Source organism: Ammodytes marinus (genome assembly GCF_949987685.1).
Source record: "Ammodytes marinus genome assembly, chromosome: 23".
NCBI classification, from domain to species: Eukaryota; Metazoa; Chordata; class Actinopteri; order Uranoscopiformes; family Ammodytidae; genus Ammodytes; species Ammodytes marinus.
In genome coordinates, this window is record NC_137227.1 from 5,431,201 (window position 1) to 5,449,443 (window position 18,243).

General features: G+C 40.4%; 1 protein-coding gene across 2 annotated transcripts; it reads left to right on the forward strand.

Moving 5' to 3' along the window:
- Positions 1-3,950: 3,950 nt before the first annotated feature.
- On the forward strand, positions 3,951-16,986 carry paip2b (poly(A) binding protein interacting protein 2B). 2 transcript variants are annotated; one of them, XM_080052259.1, is made up of 4 exons: positions 3,951-4,200; positions 12,891-13,060; positions 14,580-14,762; positions 14,905-16,986. In XM_080052259.1, the coding sequence occupies exons 2-4, from the start codon at positions 12,902-12,904 to the stop codon at positions 14,959-14,961; spliced, it is 399 nt and encodes a 132-aa protein (XP_079908385.1). In that variant the 5' UTR covers positions 3,951-4,200; positions 12,891-12,901; the 3' UTR covers positions 14,962-16,986. The 2 variants fall into 2 exon arrangements, with proteins under 2 accessions (XP_079908385.1, XP_079908384.1); XM_080052258.1 differs by lacking the exon at positions 3,951-4,200 and adding an exon at positions 7,322-7,474.
- The last annotated feature ends 1,257 nt before the right edge of the window (positions 16,987-18,243 follow it).

Genomic DNA, 18,243 nt, shown 5'->3' on the forward strand with positions numbered 1-18,243 from the left:
ATGGAGTTATATGTCAACATAGATGAGAAGTCGTTTGAGGAGCACAGAATAACAAAAACATGTGAACATATGTAGTTCCACTGTATAGTTTCTGCTGATGATGGAGAAGACATGTGGTAGAAAGCTCCAGAATAAAGGGAGTGTGTGAACCTCGAGCTAAGTTTGTGCCGGTTCTTAGGTCAAAAAATGAACCGCAAAATCCCTATTCCCTATTCTTCCAACAAGGTAAATGAATATGCAGATCTACTTGCCCTGCATTAGTATGGTAGGTTACAATATTTGTATGTATATGTATACACAACCTTTAGTTTCTTTAGATAAATATTCTAGCACAAGTAATGCATGACTTTTTGCACTATTTTTAAAGCCAATATGGTTAACACACGAGGGGCCCACAGCCTTAACATTCGAGTTTAAAACACACCAGAGAACCATTGGGGGGGGGGGGGGGGGGGGGGATGAGGTACAAATATCTGCATGTACGGTTTCTGGCACAAAAGTCCATCAAAGTCCTTGTTAAAACCCAGACACACCATAGGCCTGTTTCTTATTGGAGTGTTAACAGCGCCTCAGGACCTCCGACTGTATGCGCTTGCTCATGCAGGAATATTGGTGCAGAAAAATAATGAAGGCAATATTGTACTGCTGAGTGCGTGCAAACGTGCCACTTCCTGCTCATGTGTGCACAAGGGTGTGTCATATGTTTCAGTGTGTGTGTGTGTGTGTGTGTGAGCGTGCATGTGTCCGTGTGGCATTGGACGAACTCACCGGCGAAGGTCTGGGGTGGGGACCCAGGGCCACAGGAAAAGCTTGAGTAGAAGATACACACACTCGCACACGTACGCACACACACACACACACACACACACACACACACACACACACACACACACACACACACACACACACACACACACACACACACACACGGACACACATATTTAGCATGACTGCCCTCTGACATCAGGTCTGGGCTATTGTGTAATAAAAAAACTAAGTGAGAGAGAGACGGAGAGAGACACAGAGAGGGAGAAAAAGGTACAGGAAGGGAATGTATGATTTATAATTCAATAGCAAAGGCAGAGGGGGAAATTTATTGCAGAACGGGAATGAAAGTCATGAAACAGCAGTGAAGAGAGTTAGCGAAAGAGTAAAAGCGCAGTACCTCTTTGTATCCGTAACTAAATTTTGAGCATGTGAATTGTTGGTGTGTGTGTGCACTGTGCACACATGCTATTGCTGTGCACTCCCATGACAATATATTATGTGGTGGGTGTGGGCTGGATGGATATTAAATGTGCACTAAGGGGTCTCAGATTTTGCCCAAATTTGTCTCTTACTTTAAATGTGTCTTTTTGTCATGCGTGAACAGTGCGGAAACCACAGTTAAGGCCGAGACTCATACATGAAGATACAGTATACAGTACACACACAGTATATACAGTACAGACACACACACACACACACACACACACACACACACACACACACACACACACACACACACACACACACACACACACACACACACACACACACACACACACACAGTCTGGGATAGTCTCTTGTTTTCAGTGGCCATTATGTATTATGTATACAGCATTTAACACTGAATATCTAATCATAAATAGAGACATTGTGCATACAATGTACCCTGATTTGATGCTCTTAGTGAGCTGAGGGCTGGTGGTAAGTTAACAAAATCAAATGAAATCTCCTTCCTGTTCTGTTGTAACTTAAGTGTCAATGTTGAGTACTTTTTGTCTGCGTAGGTCACACTAAATGGAGTACTAGTCTGGTAACTGGCCGGGCATGGGATATTAGGGTGCAGTGTTTACGTCCTTAGTTGTTCCATCTACACATCTTCAAATTAACAGCTAAGGTTTCTGCAAGTGGACACTTTACACTCCCCAACAAACCACAGTGTGTGTTACAGTCGCCCTCCGCTGTGAGTTAGAGGTAATGCACTTTCTAATTTACTGCTGACCCAGGACGTCCCATCAGTCTACAGTGCCTTGCAAAAGTATTCATACCCCTTGAAATTTTCGACATTTAGTCACGTTATATCCACACACGTACATTCATTTTATTGGGATTGTATGTGAAAGACCAATACAAAGTGGCGCATAATTGTGAAGTGGAATGAAAATGAAACATGGTTTTACATTTTTTTTTTAGAAATAAAAAACTGAAAAGTGTGGCGTGCAAAAGTATTCAACCCCCTGAGTCAATACGTTGTAGAACCACCTATCGCTGCAATTACAGCTGCAAATCTACTTGGGTATGTCTCCACCAGCTTTGCCTATTACAGACTGACATTTTTGCCCATTCTTCTTTAAAAAATAGCTTGATCTACTATGGAATGGTTCAAATCAAAGCATAGTCATGTGTTAGAATGGCCCAGTCAAAGTCCAGACCTCAATACAATTGAGAATATCTGGAAAGACTTGAAAATTGCTGTTGACAGATGCTCTCCATCCAATCTGATGCTGAATCTGAAGCTTGAGCTATTTTACAAAAAAGAATGGGCAAAAATATCAGTCTCTAGATGTACAAAGCTGGCGGAGACATACCCCAATAGACTTGCAGCTGTAATTGCAGCGATAGGTGGTTCTACAAAGTATTGACTCAAGGGGGCTGAATACTTATGCACGCCACACTTTTCAGTTTTTTATTTCTAAAAAAAATGTAAAACCATATTTCATTTTCATTCCACTTCACAATGATGCACATTGTGGTCTATCACATGAAATCCCAATAAAATAAATGTACGTGTGTGGTTTTAATGTGACCAAATGTGGAAAATTCCAAGGGGTATGAATACTTTTGCAAGGCACTGTAAATGCTTTAGGACCACTCATGAAGACAGCTGTGGTGGATCTGGGTAAAAGTTGTCCTCTTCACGTAATATTGATTTCACCTGAGTACTCGCAAGGTGCACAGGACTAAGGCTGAATGAGGATTTTGTACAAATAAAAAAAATCATACATTTTCTAATAAAATCTCTATAACATCCAGGGTTAATAAGGCATTTACATAGAAGCAGTGGTGTAGGCCTAAGCATTGATATTAACGTATATGCTAATGTATTCACTATTAGTCCGACACAAGACGCTTGGCTTACATGACACCACATGAATGACACTGAACCTTTGGAATAATTCAAGGGACTGATTTATGCACAGAATTCTATATAAAAAAAAATTTGTATATGAAGTAAGGCATGAATTATGACTTATCTGTGTGTGAAGAAGCTTTGGTGGCTTTACTTTTGATCTGCATCAGAAGTTTCCTTTTCAAGCTTCTTTTGACTTGATAGTCGGTGGTGATAGGCAACATGACATTTCTTAACATGCAGCGGAAGGAATATATTTTTTATCAAGATTCTCTGTGAATAATGTAGAAATACATTTAGAACAGTTGTTAAGTGACTTTTATTTAGAATAATATCATATTGGGGTACCAAATAGAAAACTATAAGGCTATCTTCTGATGGTCTATATTTCAAGAATCACCAGGACTATTAAAACAAATAAGCTTACTGAAATATCAGCAAATAGTCTTTGCATCTGTTTTAAAATCAGGTAGTAGCCTTGATGAGGCCCAAACTGGGTGACCGCCACTGCTCACACTCACTCACTAAATTATATTCATCTGCTGTAGGCCCTACTACCTTTTCTCTTTTGTATTTCCTCTTGCTGTCGCACTGGCAGGGGCACTATCTTTTAAACGAAGCTTTTCGCCTATTTGATACTGCCACGTTGTTAAATAATAGCTTATTGGTGGTCACATTGCTCACACCGAGAAATGGGTAATATTTTGTTTACTTAGGTGAATGGGGAGGTGGGCCGGTCTTGATTTCGTCTGAACCAATGACTTCACTGGGAAACGTTGACTGATGAGGATTCCAGCCAATGACTGAAGCCTTGCAGCTGGACAAAAACGACACGACACGACACAACACAACGTTTTCTCCCCCCTCGACGTTTCGCCAAAGAAACTGTGGATTTAACCGTCTATTTTTTCACCCGATAACGCAAAGCAAACTGTCAGGGACACGTGTTTGTTTAGCGTATTGGAGATTTTTAGAATCATTTCTTTACTGTGTGGTTTTCTTGTGACAGTCGGGACCGGAAAGGAGCCGTTTTCTCCCCCACAGCTGGTTTGCGGATTCCCCCTATTGCTCTTGAAGTTGTGTTGGTGAGTGTTGTTGTTATTGGTGGAGTAGTAGAGAGGGGAAGCTAGCTGCTTGCTACATAAAAGAAAGAAATGCAGAAAGAAGGTCCAGCAATAAAGCTGGATGAAAGACTTAACGGTCAAACATTTTCAATAAAAAGTCATTAACTTGTTTTATTTTCTGTACAAGAGCCTATTTCTTCATAACTCCCACCAGTTACATAGAGCTAGGCTACTTATTTCCTTGCACCACTTTTTTCATCATAATAGGCTATGTTTGAAAAGATGGTTAAACTATAATGAAAAGGTGGTAAACAGCTCAAGAATCTTCTCCTAGTAATAGTTGACTACGACGTGGGAGCATTGTCAAGTTAGAGTTAATATGCACTGTTCGAATGTTGGATTTAACCATCTTTACTCAGATCAGTAGGCTACATGTGTAGAGTAGGCCTAATGTGCTTTACAGACAAAGATTCAAGCATAATAGGCTACCTTACAGGCTACTTTTAGCATATTGGTTATCCTTATCATTTAGTCCTACACATAAAAGTAAATTAAGGTGCAACTAGTTGGATGATCTTTTATTGATATACAGGAATGCCTTTATTTTCGAAGCCAAGCAGGCATTTATGTTTTGGAAAAGAGTAAAGAGTGTGTTGTTGGTGTGGCGGAGCTTGTGGGATGTTTGTTCACATGCTGCATTCAAGTACTCATTGTCGAGCCCCGTCTTCTCAGCTTCGACGTAAGTGTGACGTGTAGGCTATATTGATTAAATGAATCGATTAGTTCAATGGTTCCTCAACTTTTTGGCTAACGACCCTTTAAAAGGAACGACTCCTTTGCTTTTGTAGTTGCAAACCCCCCAAAATCGACATTCCCTTGTGAGATTGTTATATAGGCTACTAGGCCTACTGATTGATTTCTTAATTTTGCAAGCCAAAATACCAACTGGCTCCAGTTGTCAATAGCGAGGATACGCTGCTTTTCTCTCTTATATATAATGGAAAATTTAACATTTTGGGCTGTTGTTTGGACTTAAACCTGCAGTGTGTAGAATTTTGGGTTTTATTTCCTAGCAGATTTTGTAGAAAGTAATTATAATATCCATAAGTACATTTAATTTAGTGCAAAATGAATTTTTATTTTTTCCTTTAGAAAGGGTCTCATATATGTCCATATTTCTGCATATTTTGGACCAAGGCCTAGTGCCGCCATCTTGAAAGTGTCATAGTTGGAATGTCATCAGGTGCATTGTTTAAAATTTAGAATTGTTCTTGTCCTTGAAGGCCACTGTAGCTTCTGTTATTATTCGAAAGGGTTGGGGTTATCCAGGGAGTGTTGCATTCTAGAACTTTGTAGAACTTTCTTGATGATGTCATATTACACACTGCACCTTTTTAAAGGTGCAGTGTGTAATATGACATCATCAAGAAAGTTCTAGAAAATTCTAGAAAGTTCTAGAATGCAACGCTCCCTGGGTAACCCCACCCCTTTGAATAATAACAGAAGATACAGTGGCCTTCAAGGACAAGAACAATTCTAAATTCTAAACAATGCACCTGATGACATTCCAACTATGACGCTTCCAACATGGCGGTGCCCAGGCCTTGGTCCATGGGATGGAGAAATATGGACATATAGACCCTTTCTAAGGGAAAATATTATAATTCTAAAAAAAAAAAAATCAGCTATTATGCACTAAATTAAACATACTTATGGATATTAAAATTATTTTCTACAACGTCTGCTATGAAATAAAACCCAAAATTCTGCACACTGCAGGTTTAACACGCAAATTCAACTACAATATAGCCTACCTTGAGCTATAGTTAGCCTAAATGTTGTAACTATTTCTTGATTTTTTTAAAGACTAAAACCAAACGATAATTTAAGTTAAAACAGTCTAACTGTCTGAATGTTTACAACAAGAATATGCTGTAATAGCAGCCCTGCTAATGTGTTTATTTCCAATAGCAAAATCACGGTCTTTATCCAAATAAGTGGCTTAATACAATCAGTTGCCAGTTCATTAGGTACACCTAGCTAAACAAAGTCAAAGTTAGTTTTGGTTTAAAATGTTTTAGGTACAGTAGGTGTTTATTCTAGTACATTTTGCAGGACGTAGTTTGTGAAGTTGTTTAAGTGGAGGAGTTTTTAATATAGTCTACTATAACATGACGGACCAAATATTAGAAACACTTACACTTCACAGTGTAATGCAACTGACTCAAAAGTGCCACAAAATAGAGCCTCCACACACCGTCTATAAACCTTTCATTGAAATCATTGTAGTCACTTCCACAGGTCCTGGCAGAATTTGTCTTGCAAAAAAGACAAACTCATGGCTTTTGTGTATTCCCTGTAGTCATTTCTTCATTGTGAAACTGGAACTGATAAGTGATGATAACTTTTTCTTGAGATTATTACAGACAGAAGCATCAGGGTGGTTCCTTGTGTCCTGCTAGTGCAACCATAATGTCAGCTGCTGTCAGGGACTAATCAAAATAAATGGAAACACTGGGGTGGAATATCACCAGATGTTGTAGTTTACTAGTTTAGCAGCTTGCACATCCGGGCCACTTCTGCAATCACTCTAAGTATGTCCCTGTACTATAAACAAAATTATTTTTTTCTTATTGCGATTTGGTCAGTTTGTTTTTCATTTGCGCTCCACATGAACTGTCTACCCGCACAACAACGTCAGCATGATCTGTAATGTCGCTCGCCCACTTTTTTTTTCCCGATTAATTTAGACGATTTCACTAGGGCTGGTCAAAATTATTATAACAGCATTGATAAGTATAGCACAGGATATATCATGTTTTTTTGCAATATAACTACAAATAAAATGTCCAAAGCAACAAACTGCATTCCATTGTTCCACTGATTCTTCATATCTGTGAAACAAAAACTTCAAAAACAAATCTTGTTAGTTTTACAGTTTGCTTAAAAATAGAGCTTTATTGAAGAACCAATGTTGTCAGTCAATCATATGTGTGGCCTAAAGCAAGAATTAAGAGTTTTCCTTTTTCTAACCCCAAATAAATTAATTATATATATATTCTTTTAATTCCCACATTTCCGTCGGTACGTGAACGCGGCACCAGACCACGTGACCACCCCAGCTTTCTAACGTTAGCAAGGTGGCTAACAGGATTTAGCTAAATTGAGCTACGTTGCATCACAGCACAGAGCAAATCCCCACCGGAGAAAACGACGAACACGCAGTCCTCGTCGTGTAGTTGTAATTACTTTGTGACGTGTAACGTCGAAGCGAACACCAAAAGCACAATGCCAGGTAACGTACATGTTTAAAACGCGGTGCATTTTTGTCGGTTCGTGTTCTGTGTGTGAAGCTGTTGTAATCTGCGGAGCATAGGCTTGTTTTGTTGACCTGCTTCACTGAAGCTGCCATGCTGTAGCAGCGTGCTAGCTCACAGAGCTCACAGAGCTAGCCGCGGACTTTGTTTGGCCCACGAGCGTATAAACTGGGACGGGGTTTGACCTCAGCGCGTGGTTTACATGTTCAAATATCTATATCGTGTATTTTTCATTCGGGTTTTGACTGCTTTTAAGCCGATTTACGCTAACGCACTTGGCGGAAATAACAGTTTTCAGCTACATAGCCTTGCACCCTTTGTTGTTGCTGGGATAGCTTTCACCTTAGGCCCGCTCACTGACAGCACAGCTACGTGTTATCTTGCGAGTTAGCCACTTAGCATCCCTTCGGCTAAAACCGTCCGATCCATTAACCCAAGTTTCCAGGTAGGCCCAGACACCTGGTTTAGCAGGTTGGTTCTCTGAAGACGTTAGCGGGCTATAAGCCACTACGACACAGCTCTTCTTACATACAGCAGCACACTAACTGTTACATTACATAATATGTTATGTAGCAGGCTATAACTTGCTTTTATAGCCACCTTTTTATGAACAGATAATTAAATTTCACTAACTTATTTTCGGCTTCCCGTGGTCCCCAACTCGTTGTGGCTCCTTACATTTGATCGGTTTCATGTGTCAAATCCAGGTAAAATCTACAAATGATATTAAAACTCCTCAGCAGACTGACCTGACATTTTCACATTGACTAACATTTTGTTGGGATTAATATTTTGACCCTTTGTAAAGCCCCCTTCTCATGATATCAGTATCAAAGCTTTTATTGTTATCCCGTTCCTTTCAACTGTTTACGTACAATTGGGTTGACTTGGAGTAATGTCAGTGAATATATGAACTATTGACGATTTTAAGGGATGCATCTCAAATGATTTTGATCTTCTAATTATTGTCATGTATTTGTTTGGGCTGTAAAATCTAAATAGTGTGAGTTGACAACGTGAAACCCATAAAATGTTTAGCATTTTTGCTTTTAAAATGGCTTGACTAATTACGTGGATATTCATATTGTCACAGATGTCTTCAGTTTCTTAAGTGGGAGGAAATGTTAAAATAAATGTCCATCATAGTTATCCCAGAGCCCAAAGTGTTGCTTCAAATGTTTCTGTTTGACCAACACAACACACTTTTTTTTTTTTTTATAATATATAATATTTGCATCTGAAAATGTTTAAATGGAAATTATTGTGTCCATCTCAGTTGTAAGGATGTCATTTCTGCGCACATTTCATCCTAATGTCAATCAAAATAAGTTATTTACTCCTCACATGTGAGAAAATATAGGATGAATGCGGTACATTTACAACACAGCAAAATGAATGTTCATAATTGGTGTTAAACAAGAGGAGGGCCTCATTTGAGCTTAGAAATACTACATTACAGTGACAAGGGGGTTGGTCATCAGGATCATGCCGTCAGAAAATGTTGACATCACTGTGCAACTGACTGTGTTTTAGGTAACAACACAAGGCAAATATGACTCAGAGATGAAGCTCAAACATACCAGTCTTTGATAACTTTCTCTCTTCTGTGTAGTCCTGAAGAACAGTATTTTTTTTACCTTTTTTGTTTATGCTGCTTCCTCATCCAATCAGATGAAATCACACTCGGCTGAGAGGCATGGAGGTTGCTAGACTCCGCTAAACTAAATATTACATGGTGACCAACACATGGTTACGCAACGTGAACATGTCAAGTGCTACATGCAGTACATAATGGCTCGGTACATAATGGCCCACTGCTCACTGTCTGCACTTTTCCTTATTCATTACCGTTCACCCAACATGCACTTGTGTTTTCTCCAAGCAGAGGCTCACTTACAGGGATCCTAAGCAACTGTTGGAATTGATTTCTACGGTTGGGATTCACATGATATTTTTACCTTTTTTTTAGGGGTTTTCTATTTTTATAAAAAACATCTATATAGATGCAGCTAAGTATTCTGTTTTTAATTGATGTATCTGTTCATTATTTTTTCATTTGAAGAATTGTATTGCTCCATTTATTGTCAGTTGTTACCAAAACCCAGTTACATTCAATTTAAAGTGGAAAAAAACAGCCTTTTGAGAAGCCTGGTGCAGAAATCTGTTTGGCATTTAATAGATTTATTACACTTGAATAATAACCTAAGCTCTACCTCTTGTGCATTTCTGGTTGAAATTTAGCCTGATAGACATCTAAAAACGAAAAGAAAAAAAACTTCACTGTTGTTCGCTTAGTTTATTCTTAATTTCATGACTTGATATATGGAGTTGATTGTAACACACCATAATGCCTCGTTTCCACCGAGTAGAGCGGGTCGGAGCGGTTCGGTCTGGATATTTTGGCTTTTCATTTGCCAAAAGTTGGGTAGGGTACGGTTTAAGCGCACCTGACCTAACCGCTCTGAGCCGCTCCTAATCTCAGTACTCCTCCGTTGGGGTACTAGCCGCCTGAAAGGGTGCCGAAAAGGTGGAGCTACACACTGCTGTCATTTGATTGGCCGAAAGAATAATTTCCGCTATGTGTAGTCATCTCGGCAAGAGTGGAGAGAGTCTTGTGTTTTGGCGAAAATGTGAGCACAGCACTGTTTGTTGTGTGGTGTTTTTCCTCGTCAATAAATTAATCAGTTGGTTACACTGTGTCCCACTGCTAGTCACGTAGCTGCCGCAGCCAGCACTGTTCGCTCACTTTCTCTATGAGTTGCACCGAGCCGTCTCTGTGTGTTTACGCCATAGATAGTAGTAAATACACTCTCACAACAACACGGGGAATAAATAAAGAAGCGGCTGGTTTGACCAAGCAAAAACGAGAGACCGCTGGCTTGACCACAGTTGGTCGAAATAATCATTTCTGCCGTGTGTAGTCACCTCGGCTAGAGTGAAGTCTTGTGTTTTGGCGAAAATGTGAGCGCGGCACTGTTTATTGTGTGGTGTTTTTCCTCGTCATTAAATGAATCAGTTGGCTACACTGTGTCCCACTGCTACGATGCCACGTAGCTGCCGCAGCCAGCGCTGTTCGCTCACTGTCTATCAGTTGCACCGAGCCGTCTCTGTGCTCACAACACGGGGGGGAATAAATAAAGAAGTGGCTGGTTTGACCAAGCAAAAACGAGAGACCGCTGGTTTGACCACAGATGTTCCACAGCCCGATAGTTTGACCCACATTCTGGCGGCGGCTATCGCAGTCCAGCCTAAACCCCGCCCCACCAGTAAGGGTAGGGTCCGCGGTAGAAACACCACAGAGATTCTTAAAAGTGAGCTGTCCCGCTCTGAGCCGACCCGACCCGCTCTACTCGGTGGAAACGAGGCATAAAGGTGGAGTCAGAATGTCACACAGCCTAGACTCTGTGAACGGGCTTGTTGCTAGCTAGGATGGGCCTGTTTACATACCCTACGTTTCCATAGCCTAGGCTGTGTATAAACACTGGATTTTCTTTCAGCGCACACACAGTACGGACAGGTTGCGGATCGTGGGGAGTTATTCACCGATTTTGACAAAATGATTTGACAAAAAAACGTTTTCCAATATTGCTGACTCCCCCTTTTTTAAGATTGATGTATTAGTGTTAAGAGGTCCAGCAAACTTTGGCAATTGTGTTGTACACTTTATAGACTAGAAATTAATTTGAACACACCTCCATATGCAGATTTCAAACACTTTGAACATGCTGGCACCTTGTTTGACAAGTACAGATTATATTTAGGCTTGTTGTTGTAATCTTTCAAACACTCTCGCTCTATTGCTGTCATAGCTACCATCACCTGTACATGGTTACCCTGCATAATTACACACACACCACCTCCTCTTCCAAGTCCACTAACCTATTTAGATTAAATGTTTATTTGAACTCTTCTGATGGACATTCGGTCCCTACTGTCAGTGCATGCATACAATACACAGTAATCTGCCCCGGGTCTAAAACAGCTGATTTGCCACATTGACCTCGACAGAAACAACAAGGAATGACGTCAGAGTAACATTCTGTCTTGTATTGGTTAATCATGTGGGTGTAGCTGCTTGGTGTATGGGGAAGTCAAATCAGTCCTTGCACGTCAAACATCTCATTGGTGTGTGTCTGCATCAGGTTGACCCTGGGGCTGTGTGTACTGCAATGCTAGGTTGAGATCATCCTTTTCCTTTTTTTTTCCCTCCCCCTCCCCACTCTCCCCACTGTGAGGAGGCTGCAGTTGAGTCATGAGAGTCTGTTGGAGCTGGCTGTTAGTCTAGGGATTATATCATTATAAAGGACATTTATCATTGGAGCAATAGATCTGTGATGATCACTACTACTGTCATAATTCAATATAGTATCACTTTTGTATGTAGTGTATTTTTTTCAAATTTTGATTATGTGGCAGAAAATAAAAGGTATTAAAATTCCCAATACAATGTGGCTTAGATTTATAATGAAGCTTGCTCTTTGTACTTGCATGTCCCAAAGCCAGCAACTACATAACATATACAATCATTACGACTTTGCAAACAAAGCCCAGCGATTAACTACTTATTAGTGACATGGTAAATCTACCTTAGCCAAAAAATGATTCTTAACTCTAGTTTTTCAAAAATGTATTGTTACATTGAAGTATGACAATTAAGACTTCCTCATTGTGCTAAATGTCTTTTTTTTTTATTCGCTTAAGTAAACTAAAAATGTAACACTCACTGGCTGGCATTTGTTTACCTGTGAATGCTTTTGTATGTGTTTGTGGTGTGAATCTGGGCCTGTGTGCTTCATAATAATGCACTCTGGCCTTTCCACCGCAGCACTGAAATTGAACAACCTGAAACACTATTGATTGCGGTGGTAAAATGTCAACGACTCCAGACTCATCTAGGTGTTTTGAAATGAGAACTTTGTTTTAGAAATGTGGAGAGCAGGTTTGGAGACCTAGCTGGAGTTCAGTCTGTTTCTTATTCCGATCATGCCATAAGGGCAATCTTGGCACTTTTATTGTTTATGAGCAGTGAGACCCCGAGACTTTTCTACCCATCTGAGCAGATTTCCAGCTGTAGCTGAAAAGTAATTGAGATGCTGCTGATTTTTCAACTGGGATCCTGGGCTTTGAGGCCTAGTTTCAGATTGGATAAATATACCAACCAATAAGACCCAGCTGCTGGCTCATAAATAGGAGATGAGTCAAAGTTATCTGTCCTTTTTAAGAGTGGAAGAAATTGAAATATGCATGTGATTTTGTTGTTGGGAGCAAGTGTGTGATTTGAAACGTATCTTATCTTTGCATGCTTTATCACCATGATGTTCTGAGCTGTAGTTAAATGAAGACGTCTAGTTTTTCTAGCCATGATTACACTGACGTGACTTTGTCCTCGTGCAGAGCCGGCTGAGATGAGCGGTCCAGAAGTGGCCAAGACACCGGGAGGCGGAGCTCCAGGCAAAGAGGGAAAGGAGCCAGTGGCTAATGGGCACGCAGGAGAGGGGGGCAACGATGCCAACCCCTTCGCCGAGTACATGTGGATGGAGAATGAAGAAGAGTATAACAGACAGGTGTGTGTGTGCTCATCATACCACATGTTTAAGAGACACATAGCTGCAATTCTGGAGAAGGCCCTTTTTGTCAAAATCAGTGACTATCTCCTCAAGATCCGTTACCTGTCCGTACTGTGTTTGCGCTGAACAAAAATCCAGTGATAAAACACAGTCTAGGCTCTAAGGTGTTAACACATCAGGTCACAGAGCCTAGGCTGTGTATAAACACCAGATTTTTTCCTCCAGTGGGCACACAGTACGGACAGTAATGAGGAGATATTCACTGATTTGACAAGAAGCGTTCTTCAGAATCGCTGACTGCACCTTTCACTAGTCACCTTTCACTAGTCTGGTCAAACTGATTTTGGAGATGCTTGATGCGTTCATCTTTTTATACTCTTCCCTTTTTCAATTTAGTTCCAGGCCCTATTTTTCTGTTCATACCCCCCACATACAATAACAATGTCTTCTATTGTGAGTTCTGAATATGAATTCAGTGCTACTCTTAAGGTTTCCTTCACACCCAACTGTCTAAAACGGTGAAGTCTCCTTATTCATTTCAGCAAGAGCATTCATAGTGGTCTGGTCTGTCAAAATGTAAACCCATCTCAACTTTTGCTTCAACACAACACAATAGCGCTCGGAAAAAGGCCGTAGGTGGACACAGGCCCCAAGTGATTTTTGTCCACCACTAATGTGTTCATTTTGACACTATGGCCCACTGTTTAAAAAAAAAACAAAAAACGAAAGGGATAGTCTTGCATTCTTCTGTGCCTGATGAGCATACAAACTAATGGATCTCATATTAAAATTAGACTTGTAATTAAATGTATTATTTTTAGTGGTGTTTCTTAGGCACTTTACCTAAGAGTAAACACTAGAGAGATGTGTTGAAGAGGAGGGGTGATATGAGATGAGGAACAACATGCACCTTAAGTCTCTGGCCAAACTTTAAGTAGGGACGTGCTCTTCTTCATGTAGGCCGGACCCACCCCTCACCCTAGGATCATGTTTCATTTTCTCACCAGTACATGCAGCAGCATGCCCATGCTAACACAGACTTTTGCATGTTTGCGTAACTCATTGCATTGTATTCAGTGCAGCTGATGACTGATAACCAGTCACAACTCAACAGAGCTGCTGCCTTCCCTTGTGTCACAGACGCGCCCTTTATTCCTCACCCTTCCTGTTCTTGAAGTTTTTTCCCCCTTGTTGGTGCTGAGGTTAATTTGGCCTCATGCTAGTGACTTGAGCTACATGATTAAGGATGGATAGATAGAAATGTGCCTTTTTCAAATGCATCTTTTTTCTATATTCTGTGACCTTTTCAGTGTCCTGCTTTCTTGGCTGTTTTATTGCCACCACATTAGAACGATTTCCTTTAGGGAAACCTCCGACCTCCTTCTTATGCAAATATTCTTTAATACATTCCTCTTTCTGTCAAGCCATCCCCTTGGTTTTTTCTTACCTCAATTTATCTGCCCTTACATTAATGTCACTCATCTCTCTGTTTGTATTCTCTCTCTTCATCTCCCAGGTGGAAGAAGAGCTGTTGGAGCAGGAGTTCTTGGAACGCTGTTTCCAGGAAATGCTTGAAGAGGAAGACCAGGATTGGTTCATCCCTTCGCGCGATCTCAACAGCCAGGGGGTGTCACAGCTGCAGCAGCAGCTTAACGGCCTGTCGGTCAACGATCACCACGGCAACGCTGAGGAAATGGCGGTGAGTCAGAGATGCAACTAATGTGATAACGAGATTAGATTTCTGTTTTTCTTTTTAACAAGCTCAATTTAGAAATGGTTTCTAAGATGAGTTTAGGTTAAAAGGAACCTGTTCTTATCTTATTTCCTTTCTATTTCTGCAGAGGAAGAGTATGTTGAATCCCGAAGCGAAGGAGTTCGTCCCGGGGAAGAAATACTAGGAGTCCCCCTCACCCCCATGGAGCTTCCACACGCACACACAAACACACACACCAGTCCTCACATGTTCTCAGAGACTCTGGCGGCTGTGACCGCACACACACTGATTCTCAAACACACACGCATGCACACACAACACACACACCCACATACTGAAGTCAGTGGCGTGCTGGCAGGCCCAGTTGGGGGGTGGGGGGATTTCTTTTTTCCTTTTTTGTTTCTTTAATCTTTTTATTTCCTGTTTGTTTCTTGTAAACTGAGGGACATTGGGAACAGGGGTGGGGGATGGGTGTAATATCAGCACCGCCTTACTGCGGGCGCTAGCTCATCATTGCATTTCAGATGACACTGTTGAAGTTTACAGAGTACGCAGATCTCATTGATGTCCCCTTGGAACTGAGGCAGCTACCAAGGAGTGATGCCAGGACAAAAACTTCAATCCAAAACATCGAATAAACTTGAAGAAAAATTACTTCACATACTTGTTAATTTGTGTGCTGTCAAAGTGAGTAGATAGAGGGTTTCCACGACAGTGAGGTTAGAGAGCGACTAATATTTCAGGGGACTTGATGGGTTTCTGCCGCTGCTCTGTAGTCATCACAGTCAGTCCAACCAGTTAACGTTTGATCCTACGATGTCACAAGCTCACTGTGACATCACATCTAGAAATGCTTGTTCTTAAGTGTATCTGCAGCGGCTCTGTTCCAAACCAAATACAGACCCCACCCTCCCCGCAGGCTTGTTTTTTGAGGTGATCTTAACAGACAGACAGAGACGTAATCATGGATGAGAAGTTATTTTCCCAATTTTTGTGGAATTCCATGTTTATATTTTGTGCAGCTTATTAGAACAGAGGCGTGAGTTTCAAGTCCCGTTTAGCAAGAAAATGTTATCAAAGGATATCGAGCTTTGGAACCTATAAAATAATAAACTCGGTTATTGTGATTTTTTTTGTTCACGGCTTCATTCTTCAGTTCAATTTGGATTTATGGGATGTTGTGAATATCCTTGTTACAGGGGAGTATTTGGTCTGGAACAATGCCACTGCATCTTTCTGCCGAAAACAACTTGGTTTGTCCAGCATCAGATCAAGTGTCCATATCCAAATCAGGTTTTCAAATAGCCGCCGCCTCCTCTTTTTTGCTTTTATTTTTTCCCCTTCATGTTTTGAGGATGAGGCATTTTGTCTACTGGGTGCAGTAGCCTGTGGTGTCCGCTCAGTCCTATTTGCAGGAGGAAACTTGAGGGGACAATGTTGTCATGGTCTGATCAGAAAAAAGCGGAAAGGAAAAAGTGGTTGACAGAGTATGGATGCCTCGCTGTCCTTCTCTTTGTAGGTTGACTTTTTGAGGAGGTTCTTGTTTTTTTAACCATAACTGCTTGTGATCTGGCTTTCTCTGAAGCATCGCTCCTTTGTGCAGGTATAGCTTTGTTAAGTTGTGAGCCAATAGGAAAAGGCTGTATATGTGAGGATGCTTTTTAGGTAACCCAGATCCCTAACGACAGTAAAATCATGAATTACGGAGTCAGTTTTTCTAGTTCTCGGGCCACCTTGGCTCGAAAATGCAGAGGCAGTATTGTCTTCATGCCACTGTTCATTTGTGGTATCACCAGGGACAATAATGTCTTGTGTATTTTGCTGTAAAAGTATTGAGTAGACACTTGCACTTCATTGAGTCAAAAAATGTCTTCCAGGTGACGGCACTTCTTAATTTCAATGCGGCTTTTCAAACTTTCCGCCTTACAAGTGCTCAAGTGTGTTCTTAAAGCATGCAGTAGAACCATTGAAATGTTGGTTAAAATGGAACTTCCTCACAGTGTCGGGACCACAGCTGTTGATTGGCACCCTGGTGAAGCCAATAGGAATGTCCGCCAGGTGGATTGTACAACATGAAATCATTTTTGGTGATTTTGTTTAGAAGAGTTAGATGACAGAAGCCGAAAAAAAATAAAAAGGTCCAGAAGACACAGAGTATGAATTTCATTACAAATAAAAATAATGAAAAAAGATGAATAAAGATGTTAAAGACAAATTCTTTCTCTCTGTCTTTCGTCATGTTTTAAACACACTGGACAAGAACCAAGCTGGACCATACACTTTGGTTGTACTTGGGGGCAGACTACACTCATACATTAGACTCAAAATATGTATGAGTACATACCTGTTTTAGTGATATTCTAGTACAACAAAACGGCATTGACCTCTCTAGCTGGGGTTGCCACATGTTTTATATTGGCTATTTTCATTTCTATCGTAATAGAAATCAAGAAATATCACAACTTAAAACCCAGATGTACTTTATTTAAATTCTACACACCTGCAGTGTGTAGAATTTAGGGATTTTTTTCCAGATCAGACTTGGTAAAAAATAATTATAATATCCATAAGTACGTTTTAATTTATAATTTAAAGGGACACTAACATTTTAAGTAATTTATTAGCTAAAATCAATATCCTCATTCATAAATATGTCCTCATTGGTGTAAAATCACCTCTGCCAATAATCTGAATTATCCTCCTGAGCGGAGAATCACAAATATTGATATACATTTTGTACATTGAGAGGGTAAGTCTTATGGAGGAATCCATGTTGGTTGGAATGTCATCAGGTGCATTGTTTAAAATTTTGAATTGTTCTTGTCCTTGAAGGCCACTGTAGCTTCTGTTATTATTCAAAAGGGGTGGAGTTACCCAGGGGGCATTGCATTCTAGAACGTTCTTGATGATGTCATATTACACAGTGTCCCTTTAATAGCAGATTTTTTTATTTTTTCCCTTAGAAAGGGTCTCTTATATCTCCATACCATGGACCAAGGCATGGGCGCCGCCATTTTGGAAGCGTCATAATTGGAATGTCATCAGGTACATTGTTAAGAATTTAGAATTGTTCTTGTTCTTGAAGGCCACTGTAGCTTCTGTTATTATTCGAAAGGGGTGGGGTTACCCAGGGAGCGTTGCATTCTAGAATTTTCTAGAACTTTCTTGATGATGTCATATTACACACTGCACCTTTAAACCTGCAGTGTGTAGAATTTTGGGTTTTATTTCCTAACAGATTTTGTAGAAAGTAATTATATTAGCCACGAGTACGTTTAATTTAGTGCATAAAATTTATAATTCTTTTTTTTCCCTTTGAAAGGGTCTCATATATGTTGCATTCTAGAACTTTCTTGATGATGTCATATTACACACACACAGTGTGTAAAATGACATCAAGAAAGTTCTAGAAAATTCTAGAAAGTTCTAGATTGCAACGCTCCCTGGGTAAACCCACCCCTTTTGA

Bases quoted from the DNA above. Each gene is read 5' to 3' on its own strand.
- paip2b (XM_080052258.1), top strand. The intron at 13,061-14,579 runs GTGTGTGTGTGC...TTCATCTCCCAG, and splicing joins AAGAAGAGTATAACAGACAG to GTGGAAGAAGAGCTGTTGGA. The intron at 14,763-14,904 runs GTGAGTCAGAGA...CTATTTCTGCAG, and splicing joins GCAACGCTGAGGAAATGGCG to AGGAAGAGTATGTTGAATCC.